A 21,542-nucleotide genomic window follows, 5' to 3' on the forward strand; every position below is an offset into this window, starting at 1 on the left:
CAAAGATAATTTTTCTTCCTCCAACTTTTAAGAAGTCCAGGGTTCATCCAAGGATTCAAAGGAGTTGTTCTTTTCGATGCTGGATTCGACTGGGGTGCATTACATGTATCAAAGATAACTTCTTTCAAAGAATCATAAAACGAATTAAACAAAGAATCTATGTCAGATCCATTTTTAGAATTACTCCACGAACGACCTACCAACCGTGACCTAAGAATATGCAAGCCCTGATCATTAAATTTTAAAGAGGAAAAACCAGCTTCTTGGCTCCTCCTTGGCAACGAATCGGAAAAATCATACATGGAAAAAACAGGAAAATGGTCTGAGATATCACTCATCAATATAGAATTTCGCACCAACGTCAAAGATGAAAAAATATTATCAAGCAAAGAAGCGGTAGTGTTAGTTATGCGAGTTGGAATGCATGCAAAAGGTAGTGTTCCACAAGCGAGCATTGTCGAAAGAAAATCCAAGGACGAGGATGACCTCCGGTCACACAAATTAAGGTTGAGGTTGCCCATAATTACAAGTTCACATGAATGAAGTTGGATTATTTCCAAGACCTCATCAAGAATCTGAAGGAAAGAGGGAACAGACCCACTAGGAGACCGGTATATATTACCAAAAATCAAAGCTTCAGCTTGGGTTTTAATCTCAATAAATATGGATTCAAAAATTCCTTCTTCATTTCTTGACAGGTCATGTCTAACAGAGTACGGAAGACATTCCGAAACATAAACAGCAAGGCCACCTTTAGCCATCCTACTTCGATTCAAATATTCCATCTTGAACCCAGGGAGATGCAATAGAGATTCGTTTTTTGAATCAAGGAAAGTCTCACAAAGACCAATGAAGTCAGGGTGGCCACTACGCACTATTTTTTTCAACTCATCAAACGAAGAGCAAAGACCCTGAATATTAAGCTGAAGTACAGAGAATCTACCATCTAGTTTGGATACTCGATCTAAATCAGATACGTATTTACTACTAACTGAAAAATGGGGATTTGATGGTGATTTGTTAGACTGACCTACTGAATTATTTATCAAACTAAGAACATCAATTGGGTTATTTTGAAGATGAGATAGTCGCTCACCCAAGGAGGAGATGTCACCCAAACTAGAGTCAGACAAATTAAAAAAAAAATACAAACTATGATCCATCAGGCGCCACCCACCACCCAGCTTGGCATCTTCATAACAATGACATGTGGACAGCAACGTAATTTCTGAACGTTTTTGAATCAATGCTTGTTTTGATTTTGGCTCTCCGCAGATGAATAATTAAAACGAAATTTACATATTTATTTTTTTGGCTAATTGGCTTTCTCATAGTTTTGATCGAACGATTTTGAGAAAAAAGGAGCAGGGGAGGAAGCCTAGTTGCCCTCCGATTTTTGGTTACTTAAAAAGGCAACTAGAACTTTTAATTTTTTACGAATGTTTTTATTAGTGAAAGATATACGTAACTTACAAATTAGCTTACGTAACGAAGTTCTGTATTCTCATTTTTTTATTACGTATATGAAGGGGCTCACTCCCTCGTCAGTACCTCGCTCTTTACACTAAAGCTTAAATTTTGTCCCAATTTCTTAAGAATGATCCCTGAAGCACAAAAGCCACAGAATACATAGTTGAAATTACTAAAAATGCTTTAGCGAAAAGAGCGAGGTATTAGGAGGAGGTAAGCCCATCATATGCGTAATAATTTATGTTCGTTTTAAGTGTCAATGCTTCTCCTTACTTTCAGTTGAAAAAACTTTTTCATATTTATTTTTTCATTGTTTTTTTTTAAATAATGCTAGAAAATCCTGCGCTCCCTTCATGAAACTTTTCTTCCCCCATGACAAATTCCTCCAAGGGAAGTTCCCCCAACATATCCCCCTCTTCTCAACCTACCCCTCCCAACCTAAAAATCCCCCAGAAAACATCTGTACACTTCCAAATAACCATTACTATATGTAAGCACTGGTCAAAGTTTGTAACCTGTGGCCCCTCCCATGGGGACTGTGGGGGAGTAAGTCGTTCCCAAAGACCTAGTTATAAGGTGTTTTGACTACGCTGAACAAAATGGCTATCTCAGAATTTTGATCCGTTGACTTTGGGAAAATAATTAGCGTAGGAGGGGGCCTAGGTGCCCTCCAATTTTTTAGTCACTTAAAAAGGGCACTAGAAATTTTCATTTCCGTTAGAATGAGCCCTCTCGAAAGATTCTAGGACCACTGGGTCGATACGATCACCCCTGGGAAAAAAACAAAAAAGAAAACAAACATACAAATAAACACACATCCGTGATCTGCCTTCTGGCAAAAAATACAAAATTCCACATTTTTGTAGATAGGAGCTTGAAACTTCTACAATAGGGCTCTCTGATACGTTGAATCTAATGGTGTGATCGTTAAGATTCTATGACTTTTAGGGGTTGTTTCCCCCTATTTTCTAAAATAAGGCAAATTTTCGTAGGCTCGTAACTTTTGATGGGTAAGATTAAGCTTGATCAAACTTATATATTTAGAATCAGTATTAAAATGCAATTCGTTTGATGTAGCTATTGGTATCAAAGTTGGTACTGAGCCGGGTCGCTCCTTACTACAGTTCGTCAGCACGAACTGTTTGATAAAAGGAAACTAAAGGATAAGTTAAGTGTCATAGGTTTAAACCATGCAATTGCCGAACAAAAACAGACAAAAGGGCCGAAATTTTGTTTTCCTTCATCGGTTGCTTATTCCAAAATAATTTGTAATGTGGAAGCTGAGATTATGTCCTCTATTGATAAAGTTGAAGCCCAAAATTACAAGCATAGCTTCTTGGGCCTATTAACTGATTTACTTTTGTAATAGTTTTCTTTTAGTATTAATAAATTGATTGATTGATTGATTGATTGAAAAGAACTTAAAGCCGAGATTGTGAAACATTAGAACAAATTTGATATAAAAAAGATTGAGAATAGTACCACCAGAAATGAACTAAAAACCCTTACACTTTTAAAACAAGATAAAGACCTTATCATCACCAAAGCTAATAAAGGCAACACAATCGTCATTATGGATTACAGTAATTATGAACAAAAATTGAAAGCCATTATCTCACATAAGATTATTTTAAGAAAAAAGGCTTCTGATCCCACAGAAAAATACACGAAAGAAATAGGATATGAATTGGAAGTGCTCAAAAATAGCTTAAGAATAACAACTCAATTTCATAATGACTTTTTCCCCAGAGGTTGTTCAGCGTCAAAATTTATGGTTTGCCTAAGATCCATAAGTATAGTGCTCTTCACTCTATTGTGCCAACTGTTCATTCACCAGTTTCTCAATTAGGAAAATGGTTGGCAACAGCGTATCTTCCACTTTTTGGGACTCAAAGATCACATTTTAAAAAATCAATTGATATTACAAACAAATTAAAAACTCGTCACATAGACGACAATACAATTCTGTGTAGTTTTGATGTTGTGTATGTGTCCACAAATTGTGATGTAAAAAATTATGATGTAAAAAAGATTTTATAATAAATTTTACCCTGGAGGCTGTTCAGCACCAAAATTTATGGTTTGCCTAAGATCCATAAGGATAGTGCTCTTCACTCTATTGTGTCAACTACTCATTCACCAGTTTCTCAATTAGGAAAATGGTTGGCAACAGCGTATCTTCCACTTTTTGGGACTCAAAGATCACATTTAAAAAATCAATTGATATTGCAAACAAATTAAAAACTCATCACATAGACGACAATACCATTCTTTGTAGTTTTGATGTTGTGTATGTGTCCACAAATTGTGATGTAAAAGATTATGATGTAAAAAATATTTTATAATAAATTTTCCAGTGGAGGTTGTTCAGCATCAAAATTTATGGTTTGCCTAAGATCCATAAGGATAGTGCTCTTCACTCTACTGTGTCAACTATTCATTCACCAGTTTCTCAATTAGGAAAATGGTTGGCAACAGCGTATCTTCCACTTTTTGGGACTCAAAGATCACATTTAAAAAAATCAATTGATATTGCAAACAAATTAAAACTCGTCACATAGACGACAATACAATTCTTTGTAGTTTTGATGTTGTGTATGTGTCCACAAATTGTGATGTAAAAAATTATGATGTAAAAAAGATTTTATAATAAATTTTCCACTGGAGGTTGTTCAGCACCAAAATTTATGGTTTGCCTAAGATCCATAAGGATAATGCTCTTCACTCTTCTGTGTCAACTATTCAGTCACCAGTTTCTCAATTAGGAAAATGATTGGCAACAGCGTATCTTCCACTTTTTGGGACTTAAAGATCACATTTTAAAAAATCAATTGATATTGCAAACAAATTAAAAACTCGTCACATAGACGACAATACAATTATTTGTAGTTTTGATGTTGTGTATGTGTCCACAAATTGTGATGTAAAAAATTATGATATAAAAAAGATTTTATAATAAATTTTCCACTGGAGGTTGTTCAGCACCAAAATTTATGGTTTGCCTAAGATCCTTAAGGATAGTGCTCTTCACTCTATTGTGTCAACTATTCATTCACCAGTTTCTCAATTAGGAAAATGGTTGGCAACAGCGTATCTTCCACTTTTTGGGACTAAAAGATCACATTTTAAAAAATCAATTGATATTGCAAACAAATTAAAAACTCGTCACATAGACGACAATACAATTCTTTGTAGTTTTGATGTTGTGTATGTGTCCACAAATTGTGATGTAAAAAAGATTTTATAATAAATTTTCCCACGGAGGTTGTTCAGCACCAAAATTTATGGTTTGCCTAAGATCCATAAGGATAGTGCTCTTCACTCTACTGTGTCAACTATTCATTCACCAGTTTCTCAATTAGGAAAATGGTTGGCAACAGCGTATCTTCCACTTTTTGGGACTCAAAGATCACGTTTTAAAAAATCAATTGATATTGCAAACAAATTAAAAACTCGTCACATAGACAACAATACAATTCTTTGTAGTTTTGATGTTGTGTATGTGTCCACAAATTGTGACGTAAAAAATTGAATTCATATTAAAAAATAAAATACAAAAACATTTTGAATTGATACAAAATGTAACTTTGACAAGCATGGACATCAAAGATATTATGAAATTGGTCTCGTTGGTCAACAAGTATATCTTTTATTTGTGTTTCAAAGGAGAATTTTATCAACAGGTCTTTGGTTTCCAAGGGACACTCCTGTCTAATCCTGGCTAATTTATTTTTGGATTCTATAGAAATATCTGCTATTCAGTATTTTTGTGTTTCTCCTTGTTTCTGGGGTAGATTCATGAGCGATCTTTTATCTTTTTGGGAACATGGCTTGGATTCCTTAAAATTGTTCCTTGACCAATTAAAAAGGTTTGACAAAAATATAAAATTTTCACTAGAGCTGAAAAAAAAACAAGAAAGGCCTTTTTAGATATTTTATTAATAAAAAACGATAATGGCTTACTTTTTTAATTTATAGAAAATCAACTCATAATGATAGGTATTTAAATTCGTTCATCTTATCCAATTTCAGTAAAAAAGAGAAAAGTTATATCATTGGTTGATTGAGTTTTTAAAAGTTGTTCCCCAGAGTACTGTGATAGCAATTTATTGTATTTTGAGGGATATTTTATTTTGCAACGGGTATCCTATAAAATTTTTAAATGAAATAATAAAGAAAAGGCATATTAAGCATGGAAAAGGCAATAAAAACGAAGGTTCTCAACTTTGGACCCATCAGACTTCATTGAAACATAATATGTCAACTTGTTTTAAGTCAATCACAATATTGAGTAGCTTTCTGGATTCTGGAAGGGATGTAACAAGCAACAGTTTGGCAAGTGGTGTGTACAGCATTCCTTACTCTTGCGGAAAGTTCTATATCGGTCGAACGCACTAACAATTTGTGGAGCGTTTTGTTGAGTACCGGAATTCAGTAGAGGATGCTCTAAAATTTACAAAACTTCCAGAAAGTTTCACTTCGGCTTGGGCAGAGCAAATACTTTATAATCCAGACCATTTTGTGCAGTTCGAGGAGGCAACATCCATTTTTAATGATAAAGGTTTCACTCAATGGGCTCTTGAAGCATTAGAAATAAAAAAAAATATTTTTTTTACAGGTTTATCAATAGTATAGTTACTGGTAATATAAACATTGATCCTACTTATGATATTATTTTAAAAAATGAACGTATATTAAAAAATAAAGTATTGCAAAATGTCTAAGGGATTAGTTCGAGCATCGAAACTAAGAGAATAGCAGAATCAAAAAAATTGCATAATAATTATGTCGTAATAATATATCTTAGTTCATTTTTTATTTTAAAATTTTTAATCCAGTTACTGTAAATTGTAAATGTAAGTTAATTGTATATTATATTTATCTATTTTAGTTATATTTACAATTTTGAGCTTTTTTTTTTTTTTTTCTTACCCTGAAGACGCCTTTTTATATTCGCGAGTATTACACGGGCGAAATATTCGTTGGATTTTTGTCGTTTCGCTTCGCTTTATTTACTGCCCATAGATCCGTTTGTTGTCTTTATATTCTTTTCTTTGTTTTCGTCATGGCTGGCCAGTTCGGCTTCAGATCTCTTATGGGTAAACATTAGAATGTAGTTTGATTGTTTTTTTTTTTTCTTTTTCAAAATATTCTTATTGAGGGAACCTTATATGAACATCGGTAAGAGCCAATGATTTTTGGGGGAAAAGATGCCAGGAACATCGTATATAAATGGAAAAATCAGAGATATTACCGTCTCTAGCTCTGAAAAAATATCTTGTTTGTACTTGTTCACTTCCAACCAATCTAAATCTCCTGGTGACACAGTTGACCCCCTCCAAATTCTTCAAATTTGTTCCAGTAGGAAAGTGAAATAACCTATTGTGTTAACAAAATCTACCGTTAGAACGGTGCTATTACTGAGCAGTACCTTTGTGCAGGCTTAATCCAACTGAAGGGAGAGCAGAGATTAATTTAACTTTCTACCTCCTCAGACTGTCTTCTATATTTACCGGAATGGTAACAAAAACTTTAAAAATGTTAGCGTAAGAAAATGCTTTTTGATACATTAGGCACTTGTCCCCCCTCTCACTATGTAACAAACTACTGATACTCCTCCATAATTGCTTATGCAAAATTTTCCCCTGGACAATTCCAACTTTGCTAAAAATTCCCCCCTCGCCCTTGCCTGAAGAAAATTCTCTTACTACACTTTCATTTGAAAAAAATTTGTTTTCTACTTATTTTCTGATCGTTTTAAGTTCATGACAGAAATTCCCCATACGTGAAAAAAATTTCCCGGAAATCCCTCCCATAAAATGGTAAATTTCTTCCGTGCAAAATTTTCCCATGATGAATTTCTCACGGTTATAATTTCCCCATGGAACTTTCTTCCTAGTGATATTTCCAGAATGGGAAATTCTCCCTTGAATATCCCCCTTTCAAGGAAAAATCTCCCAGAGAGTTTTAATTCCGCTGAAAATTTCCCCTTAACAATTCTCCCAGAAAATCTAAAGATATAAAATGGGGTCGCCAAAGAGAAAATAAGATATTTAAAACAAATTTTTAAAATGAACTCTGGCAAATATCTTCCCATGTATAATTTCCTCTGGAAAGTTAACCCCCCAGGAACTTCCCTCCCAACGAAAAATTATCCCCGTAGGAAATGCCACTCCCCCATAGGAAAAACATCTGCATACCTACCAATAAGCAATACTATATGTAAACAATGGACAAATGTCTTAGCTTGCAGCCCTTCCCCTAGGGGCTCTGGGGATCAAGTCATCCTCAAAGATATAGTTGTTAGATCTTTCGACTATGCTGAACAAAATGGCTATATCAAAATTTATATTTACTGACTTTGGAGAAAAAAGGGGCGTGGGAGAGGAGCTACAAAAAAGGGCACTAAAATTTCTGGTTTCTGATCAAATGAGAACTCTTCTGATCTTTTAGGATCCCTGGTTTCTTACGACCAAACTTGGGAAAAACAAAACAAAGAAATAAACCCGTATCTGTGTTCTTTCTTCTGCCAAAAATTCAAAATTCAACATTTTTGTACATAGGAGATTGAAACCAACACAGTAAGATTTTCTGATATGCTGAATCTGATGGTGTAAGTTTTACTAAGATCACATGATGTTTTACGGGTATTTTCCCCTTTTTCAAAAACAGGGCGAATTTTCTCAGGCTCTTGGTTTTTAACGGTTAAAGTTAATTGATTATTTTTATATATTTTTAATGAGCCTCTAAATTCAATTCTTTTTTATGTACCTATTGCTATCAAGACTCTTGTTTTTTTTACTTTCGGTTTCTATTGAGCCACATCGCTCATTACTTAAAATTCGTTACCATGAGCTGTTTGATGGTAGATTGTATAACTTACAGCTTATGTTTATGTGGTAAAACTTTCAAGTATACAAAACAAGCTCACACAAGCTTTTGAATAAGATAAGAGATAAGATTACATTTATTGCAAAAAAGCCTGTGGGCCATAGCAACACATAATACAGTCTACAAATAAGATCAGGAACAAAATACAACTTTAGATAATATAAATCAAAACAATCAATAAGAACACCAAAAGAACCACAAAATGCACAGAATACAGTCTACAAACATAACTCAGGAACAGAATACAACTATACAACAACAATGCACCTAACAAACTATCCACTCAAACATGATTGCCTATGTTTAATCCCTAAACGAAGAAACTTGCACAACTGTTTTAATAGCGCATGCGTTCCTCTCAGCCATCCATTCAGTTAGTCAACATTCATTCCCGAACTTTCGTCCAAAACATTCCTTCCGCAATTCAGACAGCTCTTCACACTCGGATACAAAATGAAATAAGTTTTCATTCACACATCCCCACATGGGGCAAAAGTAGGGTCCAGCTGCCAGTCTGAACTTTCCCAAAAATTTCCTTCCCTCACCTAACTCCAAACTATCCCCTCTTACCGACAACAAATCCTCTTTATTCAACCCAAATTTGAAATAAACCTCCTTCCCTTAGCAATCTTTAGCTTGGGAGTAGAACCTCAAAGACATGGATTGGTTATTATGGGCTTGCCACTCTTGGATTTCTTGGTCGCTTTAAGGTTCGCTGGACTTCTTTCCATACTGACACGCTTTCGCCCATTGGGCGAATTTCCTTCATTCCACACCTCCAAAAGGCCGCAAAGGTCCAGTATTTTCTTGACCTGATTTTGGCCACGTCTATCGTCTTCAAGCTCTCCAAATAAGCTGCCTTAAGAAGCCGATAATATGCTTTTATAATTTTTGGGATATCTATGTTTTATAATATGCTTTAAAATTTTGATTGGATATCTTTTTGGACAGAAGATATGTTGGAGAAGGGTAGGTTTCTCTCAAATCTCTTTTGACTCTTAAAAAGGACACTGGAACTTTCAATGTTCAATTAAGTGAGCCCCTTCCGAAATTTCTACGATAACTCCTTCAATATGAAATGCCTTGGTGAAAAAACGAAAGAAATACTATATTTTGCCCACTTCACTCTTTACCTAGGCAACCTATGTCTATATCGTAGCTTTATATTGATTTCAAGTCCCAAAGGAGCTTATATTACAAAAACATACTAAAGAATCGGAGACGAAATCGCTAAGCCCCTTAATTCAGCACAACACAGAATTTCATATCCCCTTTTCCCACCCTCCTGCTTGCTTATTCCAACAATATATGAAAGTTTCAACTCTAATCCTCAATCTGTTCCAGGGATATTAAAGATATGCTTAATCTTAATGACTAGGATAACAATTTTTCTCTGCCTATTGACTACAGTGTGATACAACTTTTCTCTGCCAGGTCCCCTAGGTCAAAATTTGGGGTCCACTTGAGTTCATCCCTAACACTCTCCGAGGGCATTACCCTGATCCCCAGGTAACTTTCGAGATGTTAAAGACAATTTGAATACCCCGTGTCTAGCTTTGGAAACTTTTTATATCTTGGACAAAACAATTGTGAACAGGCGCCAAGACAGGCACTTTTACGTTTCTAACAAAATTGTGGTTCAATGCAATGGGGCTACAGGGAGAAGGTAACGGAAATGGATACGCAAGGGAGGTTGGTTGCCATAGACTTATTTTGACCCTAAGAAAGGGAACTAGAAATTCAAATTTCCAATCAAATGAGCTCCTCTTCCAAAATTTAGGACCGTTCCTTTCCTACAAAGCTGCCACGAGGAAAATTTGTTTATCCGTTTTTGGCCTATCTTCATGGCCTGGTTTGACCTTTTCTGGCCTGTTTTGAAGTTTATTTCTTTTTTGGGAGAGGGGGAGGGGTAGCATAATTAATTTTCAATTTTGGTTTCACCTTAGCAGGAATGAATCGTTCATATAAGTTTGAATTTCGTCGGGAACATAGATTTTTGGCCTCATATTAGTACCGTTTATTTTTTTGAGAAAGGGGAGGGGGCGGGTCTCCGGTTTATTGTTTGGGGTTTCAAGTTTTTTCTTAGCCTGAAGACTTACAATAAGTTTCCAACAAATAAAGAATGGGAGATTTTTATCCCATTTCTGGGCCCTCTTACCCTCCCTCTTTTTACCTCAGCAATAAAATGTTCTTTTGCCCCACAGATTAAACACCAAAAGTTTCGGACAAATCACAAACCCAAAATTTAACAAGCGCCCCCTTTTCCTCTGTGAAACTTACTTTCAGACAATATTCAATGCATATCATTGACAGTCCTTTTCCTAGGGGCGCTGGATAATTAGAAATTCATATTATTTACGGTTCTTTCCCCATGGGCTCTGAGGGTCACAACATCCCTGGAAGCCAATATTTTTACTCAATTTGAATATAAAGACTTTCTCAAAGTTCTGATCATATGTCTTAGGGGCTGCAAGAAACCGGGTAGCAAAAAGAGCACTAGGGAAACAAGGCTAGCTACACTGAAGTCACTTTTAAATTTTAGAAGGGGCACTGGCATTTTTGATTTCTGATGAAATGAACCCCTTCAGAGGTTTTGATGGACACTCTTTCCATACGAAGTGACCGTAATAAAATATAATGTATCGAAAATATACTACTCCTTGCGCTTTTTTTGTAAGGTCGTGAGGTATTTTTACGCAAGCTTTGCTGTCACAAATTATATAAGTCGGTATTTACTATTTTTACCGGAATTTGCTTTTTTTTTTTTTTTTTCATCATCGTATAGTCCAGTGTTTTTGTGCAAGCTTTGCTGTCACAAAACATATAAGCCAGCATTTTTTATTTTTCCCAGAATTTGCATTTTCTTTTCGTTTTTTTGCACCATCGTATTGTTCAGTGTTTTTACGCAAGCTTTGCTGTCACAAAACATATAAGCCAGCATTTTTTATTTTTCCCAGAATTTGCATTTTCTTTTCTTTTTTTTTGCACCATCGTATAATTCAGTGTTTTTACGCAAGCTTTGCTGTCACAAATTATATAAGTCGGTATTTACTATTTTTACAAGAATTTACTTCTTTTTTTTCATCATCTTATAGTCCAGTGTTTTTGTGCAAGCTTTGCTGTCACAAAACATATAAGCCAGCATTTTTTATTTTCCCAGAATTTGCATTTTCTTTTCGTTTTTGTGCACCATCGTATTGTTCAGTGTTTTTACGCAAGCTTTGCTGTCACAAAACATATAAGCCAGCATTTTTTATTTTTCCTAGAATTTACATTTTCTTTTCTTTTTTTTTGCACCATCGTATAATTCAGTGTTTTTACGCAAGCTTTGCTGTCACAAAACATGTAAGCCAGCATTTTTTATTTTTCCCAGAATTTGCATTTTCTTTTCTTTTTTTTTTGCACCATCGTATAGTTCAGTGTTTTTACGCAAGCTTTGCTGTCACAAATTATATAAGTCGGTATTTACTATTTTTACAAGAATTTGCTTCTTTTTTTTCATCATCGTATAGTCCAGTGTTTTTGTGCAAGCTTTGCTGTCACAAAACATATAAGCCAGCATTTTTTATTTTTCCCAGAATTTGCATTTTCTTTTCTTTTTTTTGCACCATCGTATAGTTCAGTGTTTTTACGCAAGCTTTGCTGTCACAAATTATATAAGTCGGTATTTACTATTTTTACCGGAATTTGCTTCTTTTTTTTCATCATCGTATAGTCCAGTGTTTTTGTGCAAGCTTTGCTGTCACAAAACATGTAAGCCAGCATTTTTTATTTTTCCCAGAATTTGCATTTTCTTTTCTTTTCTTTTTTTGCACCATCGTATAGTTCAGTGTTTTTACGCAAGCTTTGCTGTCACAAATTATATAAGTCGGTATTTACTATTTTTACAAGAATTTGCTTCTTTTTTTCATCATCTTATAGTCCAGTGTTTTTGTGCAAGCTTTGCTGTCACAAAACATATAAGCCAGCATTTTTTATTTTTCCCAGAATTTGCATTTTCTTTTCTTTTTTTTGCACCATCGTATAGTTCAGTGTTTTTGCGCAAGCTTTGCTGTCACAAAATGCATTCAACACTAAAAACATATCATCCTTTAGTTATTTTCAAAACATCACAAGGTTCTTTGTCTCTATTTGAATTTTACTATTACGAAAGAAATATAATCTGGTATTTCATGAGTGTAAACAGAAATTATTGCACTAATAATCTAGTGGAATGCAATTACTATAGTGTGAAATCCAATGCCATAAATCTGAAAATCTGAGTGCAATAACTGTAAAATCGATTGCAATTACAGAAACTGTTTACATTATCTGAATAAGCCTTCAATTTACTTCAACTGAGCCCTATTAGTCGTAGAATTGAGTTTGTAAGAGATGCCCGTGAAGGATAAAATTGTATATAATGAGAAAGTATTTGTTCCACCTCCATCTGTTCCAGTTCATAAGTTATTGTTCGACAAATTAAACGAGAATTTAGAAAGAGTTGCTGATGTTGAATGGCTTGTAAGTGACCCTTTTTGGCACTTCTAAAGCAAGATCTGTTGTTGGGTGGCTTGTTCCTCAAGTTTATTTGATCATGGAAGCAAATAGGACAGTGAAAATTAGATTTGATTGCTTGAATTAATTTCCCTCCAACTTTATTGTCGCAACCAAATGTGTCTAAAAAAGTCGACAAAAATTAGGGGTGAAAAACTGAAAACATTATTGAAATAATTGGTAGGAAAATCATCACAATCCTTAGCTATCTGCGGAATGAAGCCTTTATCACTTCCATTATGCTAAAATCCTAAGTGTAAACAAAATTAATCGATCATTCACCTGAACTTGCCCTGATAGTTTCAATTTATTCCATTAGCTGTTCTTGAGCTATCGGAGAAACACTCTTTTAACAACTATGAATAAATATTGTGTTTTTTATTATTTTCAACATCTCCCTCTTCATGCCATGAAAGTTTTAATCTAATAATTTAAATCATTCCTGAGATAGTTGAGATATATCCTCTTGACAACCTCAATATAAGGCTAACGTTTAAAGCACACAGGAGCAGGATTTGGATCATCTATGTCGTTTTAAATGCCAGAAATGTTTTTGCACTTTACTGAAAAGAATGCTAAATTCTAGCAACAACAGAAAAATCACCAAAAGGCTTGCGGTTAAAAGAGAAATTAACAAAAAAAATCGTGTCGAGGAATCACAAGAGCAACGTGAAAACGGTCTTGCGGCTCAAAGAGAAATTATCAAAAGAAAGCGTGCCGAGGAATCACAATAGCAACGTGAAAACAGGCTTGCGGCTCAAAAAGAAATTACCGAAAAAAATCATGCCGAGGAATCACAAGAACAACGTGAAAACAGGCTTGCGGGTCAAAGCGATAATGCCAAAAGAAAGCGTGCCGAGGAATCAGGTACAACCCAGTCGATGATTGTAGCTTGAGTAGATGTGTTGCGCCTCAGGAAAAGTTAAACTTCCTCAACTGGCTGCACCACAAGAGCCATTGCTGGAACTACGTCAGAATCTAAGCGTTTTTTATTAAACATCAGAAAATATAACTCATGTTTCCAAATGACGTCGTTTGGTGCCCAAATCGAAAATCAAGATCAATTCACCGGGACACAGGGAATATAAATGACGACCGGGAAACAGGGAATATAAATGACGACCGGGACACAACTACAACGGGTACGCCGGGGGGGCACAGGGGGGATATAGGGGCCAAAGAGAATATTCGATTATCAATCACCATACATAAAGCTCAAGGGCAGTCATTAGAAAAATGTGGTATAGATCTGAATACGTATTGTTTTTCCCATGGACAATTATATGTTGCATGTTCAAGAGTCGGTAAACCTGACAATCTATTTATATGCACGGACAATGGGACAGCAAAGAATGTTGTACATTCGCAGGTTTTACGTAGTTAAAAACATATATATATCTGTCTATATTCACAGGTGGGACACAGGAACACAACTACATTGGCGCGAAGCGCCACATCAACAGCTAGTACACTATGAATTAACTACGTAAAACTTGCGAATATACAACATTCTTCGTTGTCCCATTGTCTGTGCATATTAATAGATTGTCAGGTTTACCGACCCTCGAGCATGCAACATACAATTGTTCATGGGAAAAATAATCTGTATTAAGATCTATACCGCATTTTTCTAATGATTGCCTTTGAGCTTTGTTGACGGTGATTGCAAATGCTAATCGAATTAGGAATTGCAATATTTTAAATTGAAAAGGCAGATCCGTTGGAATCATGGGAATGCGAGGACTAAGAACAGCCTCACCCTCAAAAGGCCCCGTCAAGATTGTTGCCTCTATTATGTTTTCTTTTTTTTACGGCAAGTCGCGTGCCATTACAAAGCTTTGGTGGGTTAATATTTCGTAACAGTATTATTGGTACGCCTATTTTTAGTTGTAGCACGTGTGGCGGAAACCCTGGGAAATATAGGGAATTTAAAAATTCAGATGGATAATTAACTGCTTCATTTGGTTCCAGAACTGTGTCGAATGACTTGTAAAGGACTGCCTGGTGTTAAATCTTGGTCAAATTAATATTATTGATACGTGGACGTCTTTATTCTTGGCTGCCAGAATCGCTTGTTCACTTAGCCGTTTATGATTTTTATAATTGGTTAGAATATTCTTAAATACCTTTTCAACCAATTCATTTTTGGACGTCAATAAGTTACAGAATTAAGCAGGCAGTTATATACGTCCTGAAATTGAGTCAACTGGGAGCTTTCCGTTTCCAATTGCCAGCAATTGATCTGAAAATATTTCACCAGAGTCATCGTTTTGCAAAACTGCCGTGTCGCTGCCTTTGTTGACATATTTACATATGTATTTGATTGCCTTTACGGTGTTACAGTATTCAACGTTTATGTATGCATTAAATGTTTTTGGTAATAAAGGTGAATATGGAACAACCCAGTGGTTATCTACTTCGATGGTGGTACCGTTATGCTTCTTTATTATTGCTGTTTTACCGTCAGCTCCATCCTAAAAAATGATAGGATATTGTAGGGTATCGTAGCATAGATGAGTTTCAGCAATTCTTACCAACTGAGCGCTTCGCTTATGCAGAATAATATCTCGAGGTAAAATCTGATCACTGACCAGAACGATTGCCACTTCGTCGATAGTTGGAGCATTGTATCTACACACATGTTCGCCAGTAGGCGTTTTGTCAGCGGAAATAACAATTTTAGGCGTATCAGTAGGCATCATATCGATTGCTATTTGGACAGGCGCACTAAACCATTATTTTCATGGAAAAGATGTTGCAATTGGGAAACGATAGTCCTTTCAACGTCGGGAGAAATTTCGCAGCGTGCATTCAATTCACAATTGCTAACACTGATGAATTACAGTTGTAAAAGTTTATGATTCTCACCTGAGAATGGTAGAAGGGACCCTGCTCTATGATAAATTTGCCCTTTTACTTTGAAAGTAGGCATAAATTGATCTTGATTTTCGATTTGGGCACCAAACGACGTCATTTGGAAACATGAGTTATATTTTCTGATGTTTAATAAAAACGATTAGATTCTGATGTAGTTCCAGTAAGCAAAGTCTTTAATGGCTCTGGAGGTGCAGCCAGTTGAGGAAGTTTAACTTTTCCTGAGGCGCAACATATTCCCATTGTTTCACCATTAAATTTCAAGGCCTTGCAATAGGGACAAATTTTAGACATAGTCCCGATTTGAACACATCTACTCAAGCTATAATCATCGACTGGGCTGTACCTGAATGCCAGGCGATAATTTTCAGGTTGCTCTTGTGATTCCTCGACACGCTTTCCATCGGCATTATCTCTTTGAGCCTCAAGCCTGTTTTCACGTTGTTCTTGTGATTCCTCGGCACGATTTATTTTGGTAATTTTTCTTTGAGATGCAAGCCTGTTTTCACGCTGTTCTGGTTATTCCTCGGCACGCTTTCTTTTCTTACTTTCTCTATTAGCCGCAAGCCTTTTGGCATTAACTCTTTGAGCAGCTTCCTCGGCTGTTTCTTCTGTCATTGTAAAATGTATACTAAAATTTTTCTTTGAATCGTCTTCTTATATACTTATAATGACGTCATATGCGGACAAACAAACACACATATGCGGACAAACACAAAACATGGACAAACACACAAACTTACAACTTATTTTTATATATAGATAATATATCTATATATATAAAAATAAGTTGTTTGTCTATGTGTCTGTCTACTGACGTCATGTTTGTGTGTCGACTGACGTCATATTTGTCGACTGACGTATCTATCTTCTCTTCTATATATATAAAAACTAGCTGTTGGGGTGGCGCTTCGCCCCCCCCCCCCAAGCCCCCCCCGCGCGTAAGTCGTTACGCGCCATATTAGTTACGCACCATTGTAATTGTGTCCCTATGTCCCACCTGTGAATATATATATATATATATATATATATATATATATATATATATATATATATATATATATATATATATATATATATATATATATATATATATATATCAGGCAATCGAGACGGTTTGAACTGTCCCGGCGTCCCCGTTATAGTTGTGTCCCTGTGTCCCGGTCGTCATTTATATTCCCTGTGTCCCGGTCGTCATTTATGTCCCGGTGTCCCAGTCTGTGATTTCTTTTTGAGGGTCCCGGGCGTCATTTATGTTCCTTGTGTCCCAGTATCCTGGTCGTCATTTGTGTACCGGTGTCCCGGTCTGTATATACATTCGTTTTTGAATTGGTCTTTTTTTTAGTTTTTAGTTTTTTACCTTTTTTTAGTTTTTTTTAGTTATACCTCATGATTCTAATGATTGTCCTTGAGCTTTGTTGATGGTGATTGCTAATCGAACATTCCCTGTGTCCCCGTCGTCATTTATATATCCCGCTGTGCCCCCGGCGTCCCCGTTGTAGTTGTGTCCCTGTGTACCGGTCGTCATTTATATTCCCTGTGTCCCGGTCGTCATTTGTATCCCGGTGTCCCGGTCTGTATATACATTCGTTTTTGAAATGGTAAATGATGAAATAAATTTTTGTATTTTTCCCCTTTTTTCTTTTTATTTTTTTTGGTTATTACTTTTTTATATTTTTTTTATTTTTTTATCTTTTTTCTTTTTAGTTTTTTTTATTTTCATTTTTTTTTTAGTTTTTTTTTCTCCCATTTTTCATTTTTTTTTCTTTTTTTATTTTTTTTTCTTTTTATTTTTTTTAGTTTTTTAGCTTTTTTAGTTTTTTTATTAGTTTTTAGTTTTTTTTCTTTTTAGTTTTTTTTAGTTTTTACCTTTTTTAAGTTTTTTAGTTTTTTTTTTTACTTATGTCCATGTCGTCATTTATACTCCCTGTATCCCGGTCGTCATTTGTGTCCCTGTGCTTTGTAGATGGTGATTGCTAATCGAACATTCCTTGTGTCCTGGTCGCTTTCTCTTTGAGTGTCCCGGTCGTCATTTGTGTCCCGATGTCCCTGTCTGTAATTTCGTCAGTCGAAAACAAGACGTCAGTCGACACATAAACATGACGTCACTCGACAGACACACACATACACAGACAACTTTGTCTTATATAGATAGACTAGCTGTTGGGGTGGCGCTTCGCGCCACCCCAACACCTAGTTGGTGGGGTACTTCGCGCCCCCCAAGCCCCCCCGCTCGCGTAAGTCGTTACTCGCCATATTAGTTACGCGCCATTGTAGTTGTGTCCCTGTGTCCCATCTGTGAATATAGATAGATTTATATATTTGTTTCAAACTACGTAAAATTTGCGAATATACAACATTCTTGGCTTTCCCATTGTCTGTCCATATACAAAGCCTTATGTACTAATAATGACGTCATATGCAAACACTCTTTTTACAAACAAACAAACATGCATACACACAACTCGTTTTTATATAGATAGATAGATATATAGATACAATACAAATTAACTGCGTAAAACTTGCGAATATACAACATTCTTCGCTGTCCAAGTGTCGCTGCATATAAATAGATTGTCAGGTTTACCGACCCTCGAACATGCAACGTACAATTGTCCATGGGAAAAACAATCAGTATTAAGATCTATACCAAATTTTTTTATGATTGACCTTGAGCTTTGTTAATGGTGATTGCAAATGCTAATCGAATTGGGAATTGCAATCTTTTAAATTGAAAAGGCAGATCCGTTGGAATCATGGGAATGCGAGGAATAAGAACAGCCTCACCCTCAAAAGGCCCTGTCAATATTGTGGCCTCTATTAGGTTTTCCATTGTTTTTTTTACGGCAAGTCGCGTGCCATTGCAAAGCTTTGGTGGGTTGATACTTCTTAAAAGTATTATTGGTACGCCTATTTTTAGTTGTAGCACGTGTGGTGGAAACCCTGAAAGATCCACGGAATTTAAAAATTCAGATGGATAATTAACCGCTTCATTTGGTTCCAAAACTGTGTCGACTGACTTGTAAAGGACTGCCTGGTCTCGAATCTTGGTCAAAACAATATTGTTGATTTTGTGGACGTCTATATTTTTGGGTGCAAGAATCGCTCTTTCACTTAGCCATTTATTATTTTTATAATTGTTTAGAATTGATCAGCAATTGATCTGAAAATGTTTGACCAGAGTCACCGTTTTGCAATCGGACACGCATATTCGTAGTTAATTTTAATGTTTTTACGTGTGCCCATAAATTAGGATTTTTCAGGCAAGTATTCATTTCGTCTGCAGGAGTTGATCTAGGTATTATAGGTAATGTTTGCCTGAAATCTCCCGCAAGCAATAAGCAATATTAATGTGCTGCCAAAGGGTTTCGACTTCCCTCGCAAATCTTTCAAGCATTGATCCAGAGCCTCAAGCGATTTTTTGTGTGCCATTGTGCACTCATCCCAAATAATAAGTTTGCATTGCTGCAATACTTTACCCATTCCAGATGATTTGGAAATATTGCACGTGGGAGTTTCTGTAGAATGCAAATTCAGAGGCAATTTCAAAGCGGAATGAGCAGTTCTTCCACCAGGCAGCAATGTTGCGGCTATTCCGGATGACACAATTGCCAACGCTATATCATTTTTTCATCGAATTAATGCTAGAATCAGTTTTATCACAAACGTTTTACCAGTACCTCCTGGCGCATCCAAAAAGAAAATTTCTCCAACGTTTTTATCGACACAATGCATTATCGTATCATAAATGTCTTTTTTTTCCGACGTTAACTTGGAAATGTTATTTTGTACATACGACAATAGATCACTCGTACTGTAACTTTGTTCACGATCCAATTCTACACATGTCGAAACAGCAACGATGCGGTTAGGTGACGGCATTCCCGAATCCTGAAGAGGTTTGTTTGCCATACGTACGCACAAATCTTCTATAATAACTAAAGTGTAGTTATAAATTTCTGATGTAAAATCAAAAGTCATATCTGACGTCTCTAGCTGTTTTCGATGGAGTATATCTTCGGACATTTTTGACTTATATTTTTCCCATAACTCTGTAGGAGCTGATGGAGAGCAAGTTGTTAAAATGATGCCAAACAATGCACGAATTTGACTTGGAGTTGACGTTTCGCACGCGTCATTGATTCAGTTATCCTAGTGTTGGTCATTCTCCAATAAATTCAGAGCTTGGCATGCACTACGGTAAGTGTCATGTATAGTACCGTTTACAGTTCTCAAATACTCAAAGGATGTCGGACCGGGTACATTCACCAAAAGCAGGCGTAGAAAGAAGCATTCATGTTGATTGGGGTGAACGGTGTAGAGTCTTCCTATCGTGGTATCTTTGAAGATGGTAGGTTGGCCGTCGACTGACTTACCCTGTTTTCGACGTTCAAATACTTTATTTTTTGTATTCCACGTGTAATACGAAGGCACTTCAGTATACAGCAGTTTTTTTGCAAAAGAATCATTTTTGCAAAGCGAAAAGAAGCCGGTTAACTTTGTATCCGGTGGATTCAGGGCTCTTTGTTGCACGTTGGTTTCCGAGAAATAAACACGTTGACCATTCTGTAAATGTACCGCTAAGTGAACAACAGCTTGACTACGTTCATGTATCGGAAATGAAAGAATTCGCCAAACAGCTTCATTACTGCTTATGTATCTTCCAGCCTGATATTGTACGATTTCATTGATATCTTTGATTTCGGGCTTCAAGCCAAAAACTGCCATGTCACTGCCTTTGTTGACGTATTTACATATGTATTTGATTGCCTTTACGGAGTTACAGTATTCAACGTTACGTGTGCATTAAATGTTTTTGATAATAATGGGGAATATGGAACAACCCACTGGTTATCTACTTCGATGGTGGTACCATTACGCTTCTTTATTATTGCTGTTTTACCGCCATCTTCAGTAGATCTTCTTCTATATTGTGGGTAACCATCATTGCCAGTAATTGTGTTGGATACTAAAAGTCGAGGATATTGCTTTGTGCACCTTCCTTTGGCCATGCATGGTGAATTTTCGTTCAGTGCACCGCAAGGTCCATGTATCATATTTTTTACAATAATATCATGTAACCCCTTATCGACATTTTCATCAGGTATTTCAGCGGAAATCACATCATCAATTTCGTTCGAAGTAATTTTTTTATGTAGCCAGATTAGTATATGTGCGTGTGGCAAACCTCGTTTTTGCCATTCCACTGAGTACATCCAGCATCGCACTGACCCAAACACTTCAAAATTTACTATGTAGTTTATCAGTGATTTCAACTTTTGCCGGAAGACACGGGCCGTAATGTCATGTCAATGAACCGCCGATTGTCCTTGAAGTAAAAGCTGCAGTATCTCGTCCCAAGATTGATTACATGTAAATGTAATAAATAAATCTGGACGACCATAGAGACGAACATATGCAATAGCATCTTGAGCATATTCATGCATATGACGGGGACTGCCAGCATATGACGAAGGTAAAATTGTTAATCTTCCAACGTTTGTGGTATTACCGTCATTTATAACTGCATCTCGCAAATGAACGTATTGTTCAGAGCGGAGCTTGGTCTGATTCAGGCGGATATATAGCAAACGTTCTGATTCAATTTTAGCATACATATCAACGACAAATTGGTGAAACAATTCACGGCATTTTAAAATATAATTTTCTTCATCCTGCCGAATCATTAGTCTATAGGAATAATAATGCATTGCCCTGCATTTCTTATTCATTTCTTTGTTAGTGGCTGGATTCATCAATTTAATATTAAA

At 36.0% G+C, this 21,542-nt stretch overlaps 1 protein-coding gene across 1 annotated transcript in view; it reads left to right on the top strand.

Annotated features, from left to right (window-relative positions):
- Positions 1 to 12,689: 12,689 nt before the first annotated feature.
- Positions 12,690 to 21,542, top strand: part of LOC136040882 (uncharacterized) — a 57,848-nt gene continuing 48,995 nt past the window's right edge. The window contains exon 1 of the mRNA XM_065725289.1: positions 12,690 to 12,864. Coding sequence (XP_065581361.1) covers positions 12,736 to 12,864 — 129 coding nt within the window. The 5' untranslated portion in view covers positions 12,690 to 12,735. The remainder of the gene's footprint in view (positions 12,865 to 21,542) is intronic.

The sequence above is a fragment of the Artemia franciscana genome, chromosome 21 (genome assembly GCF_032884065.1).
Source record: "Artemia franciscana chromosome 21, ASM3288406v1, whole genome shotgun sequence".
Taxonomy (NCBI): domain Eukaryota; kingdom Metazoa; phylum Arthropoda; class Branchiopoda; order Anostraca; family Artemiidae; genus Artemia; species Artemia franciscana.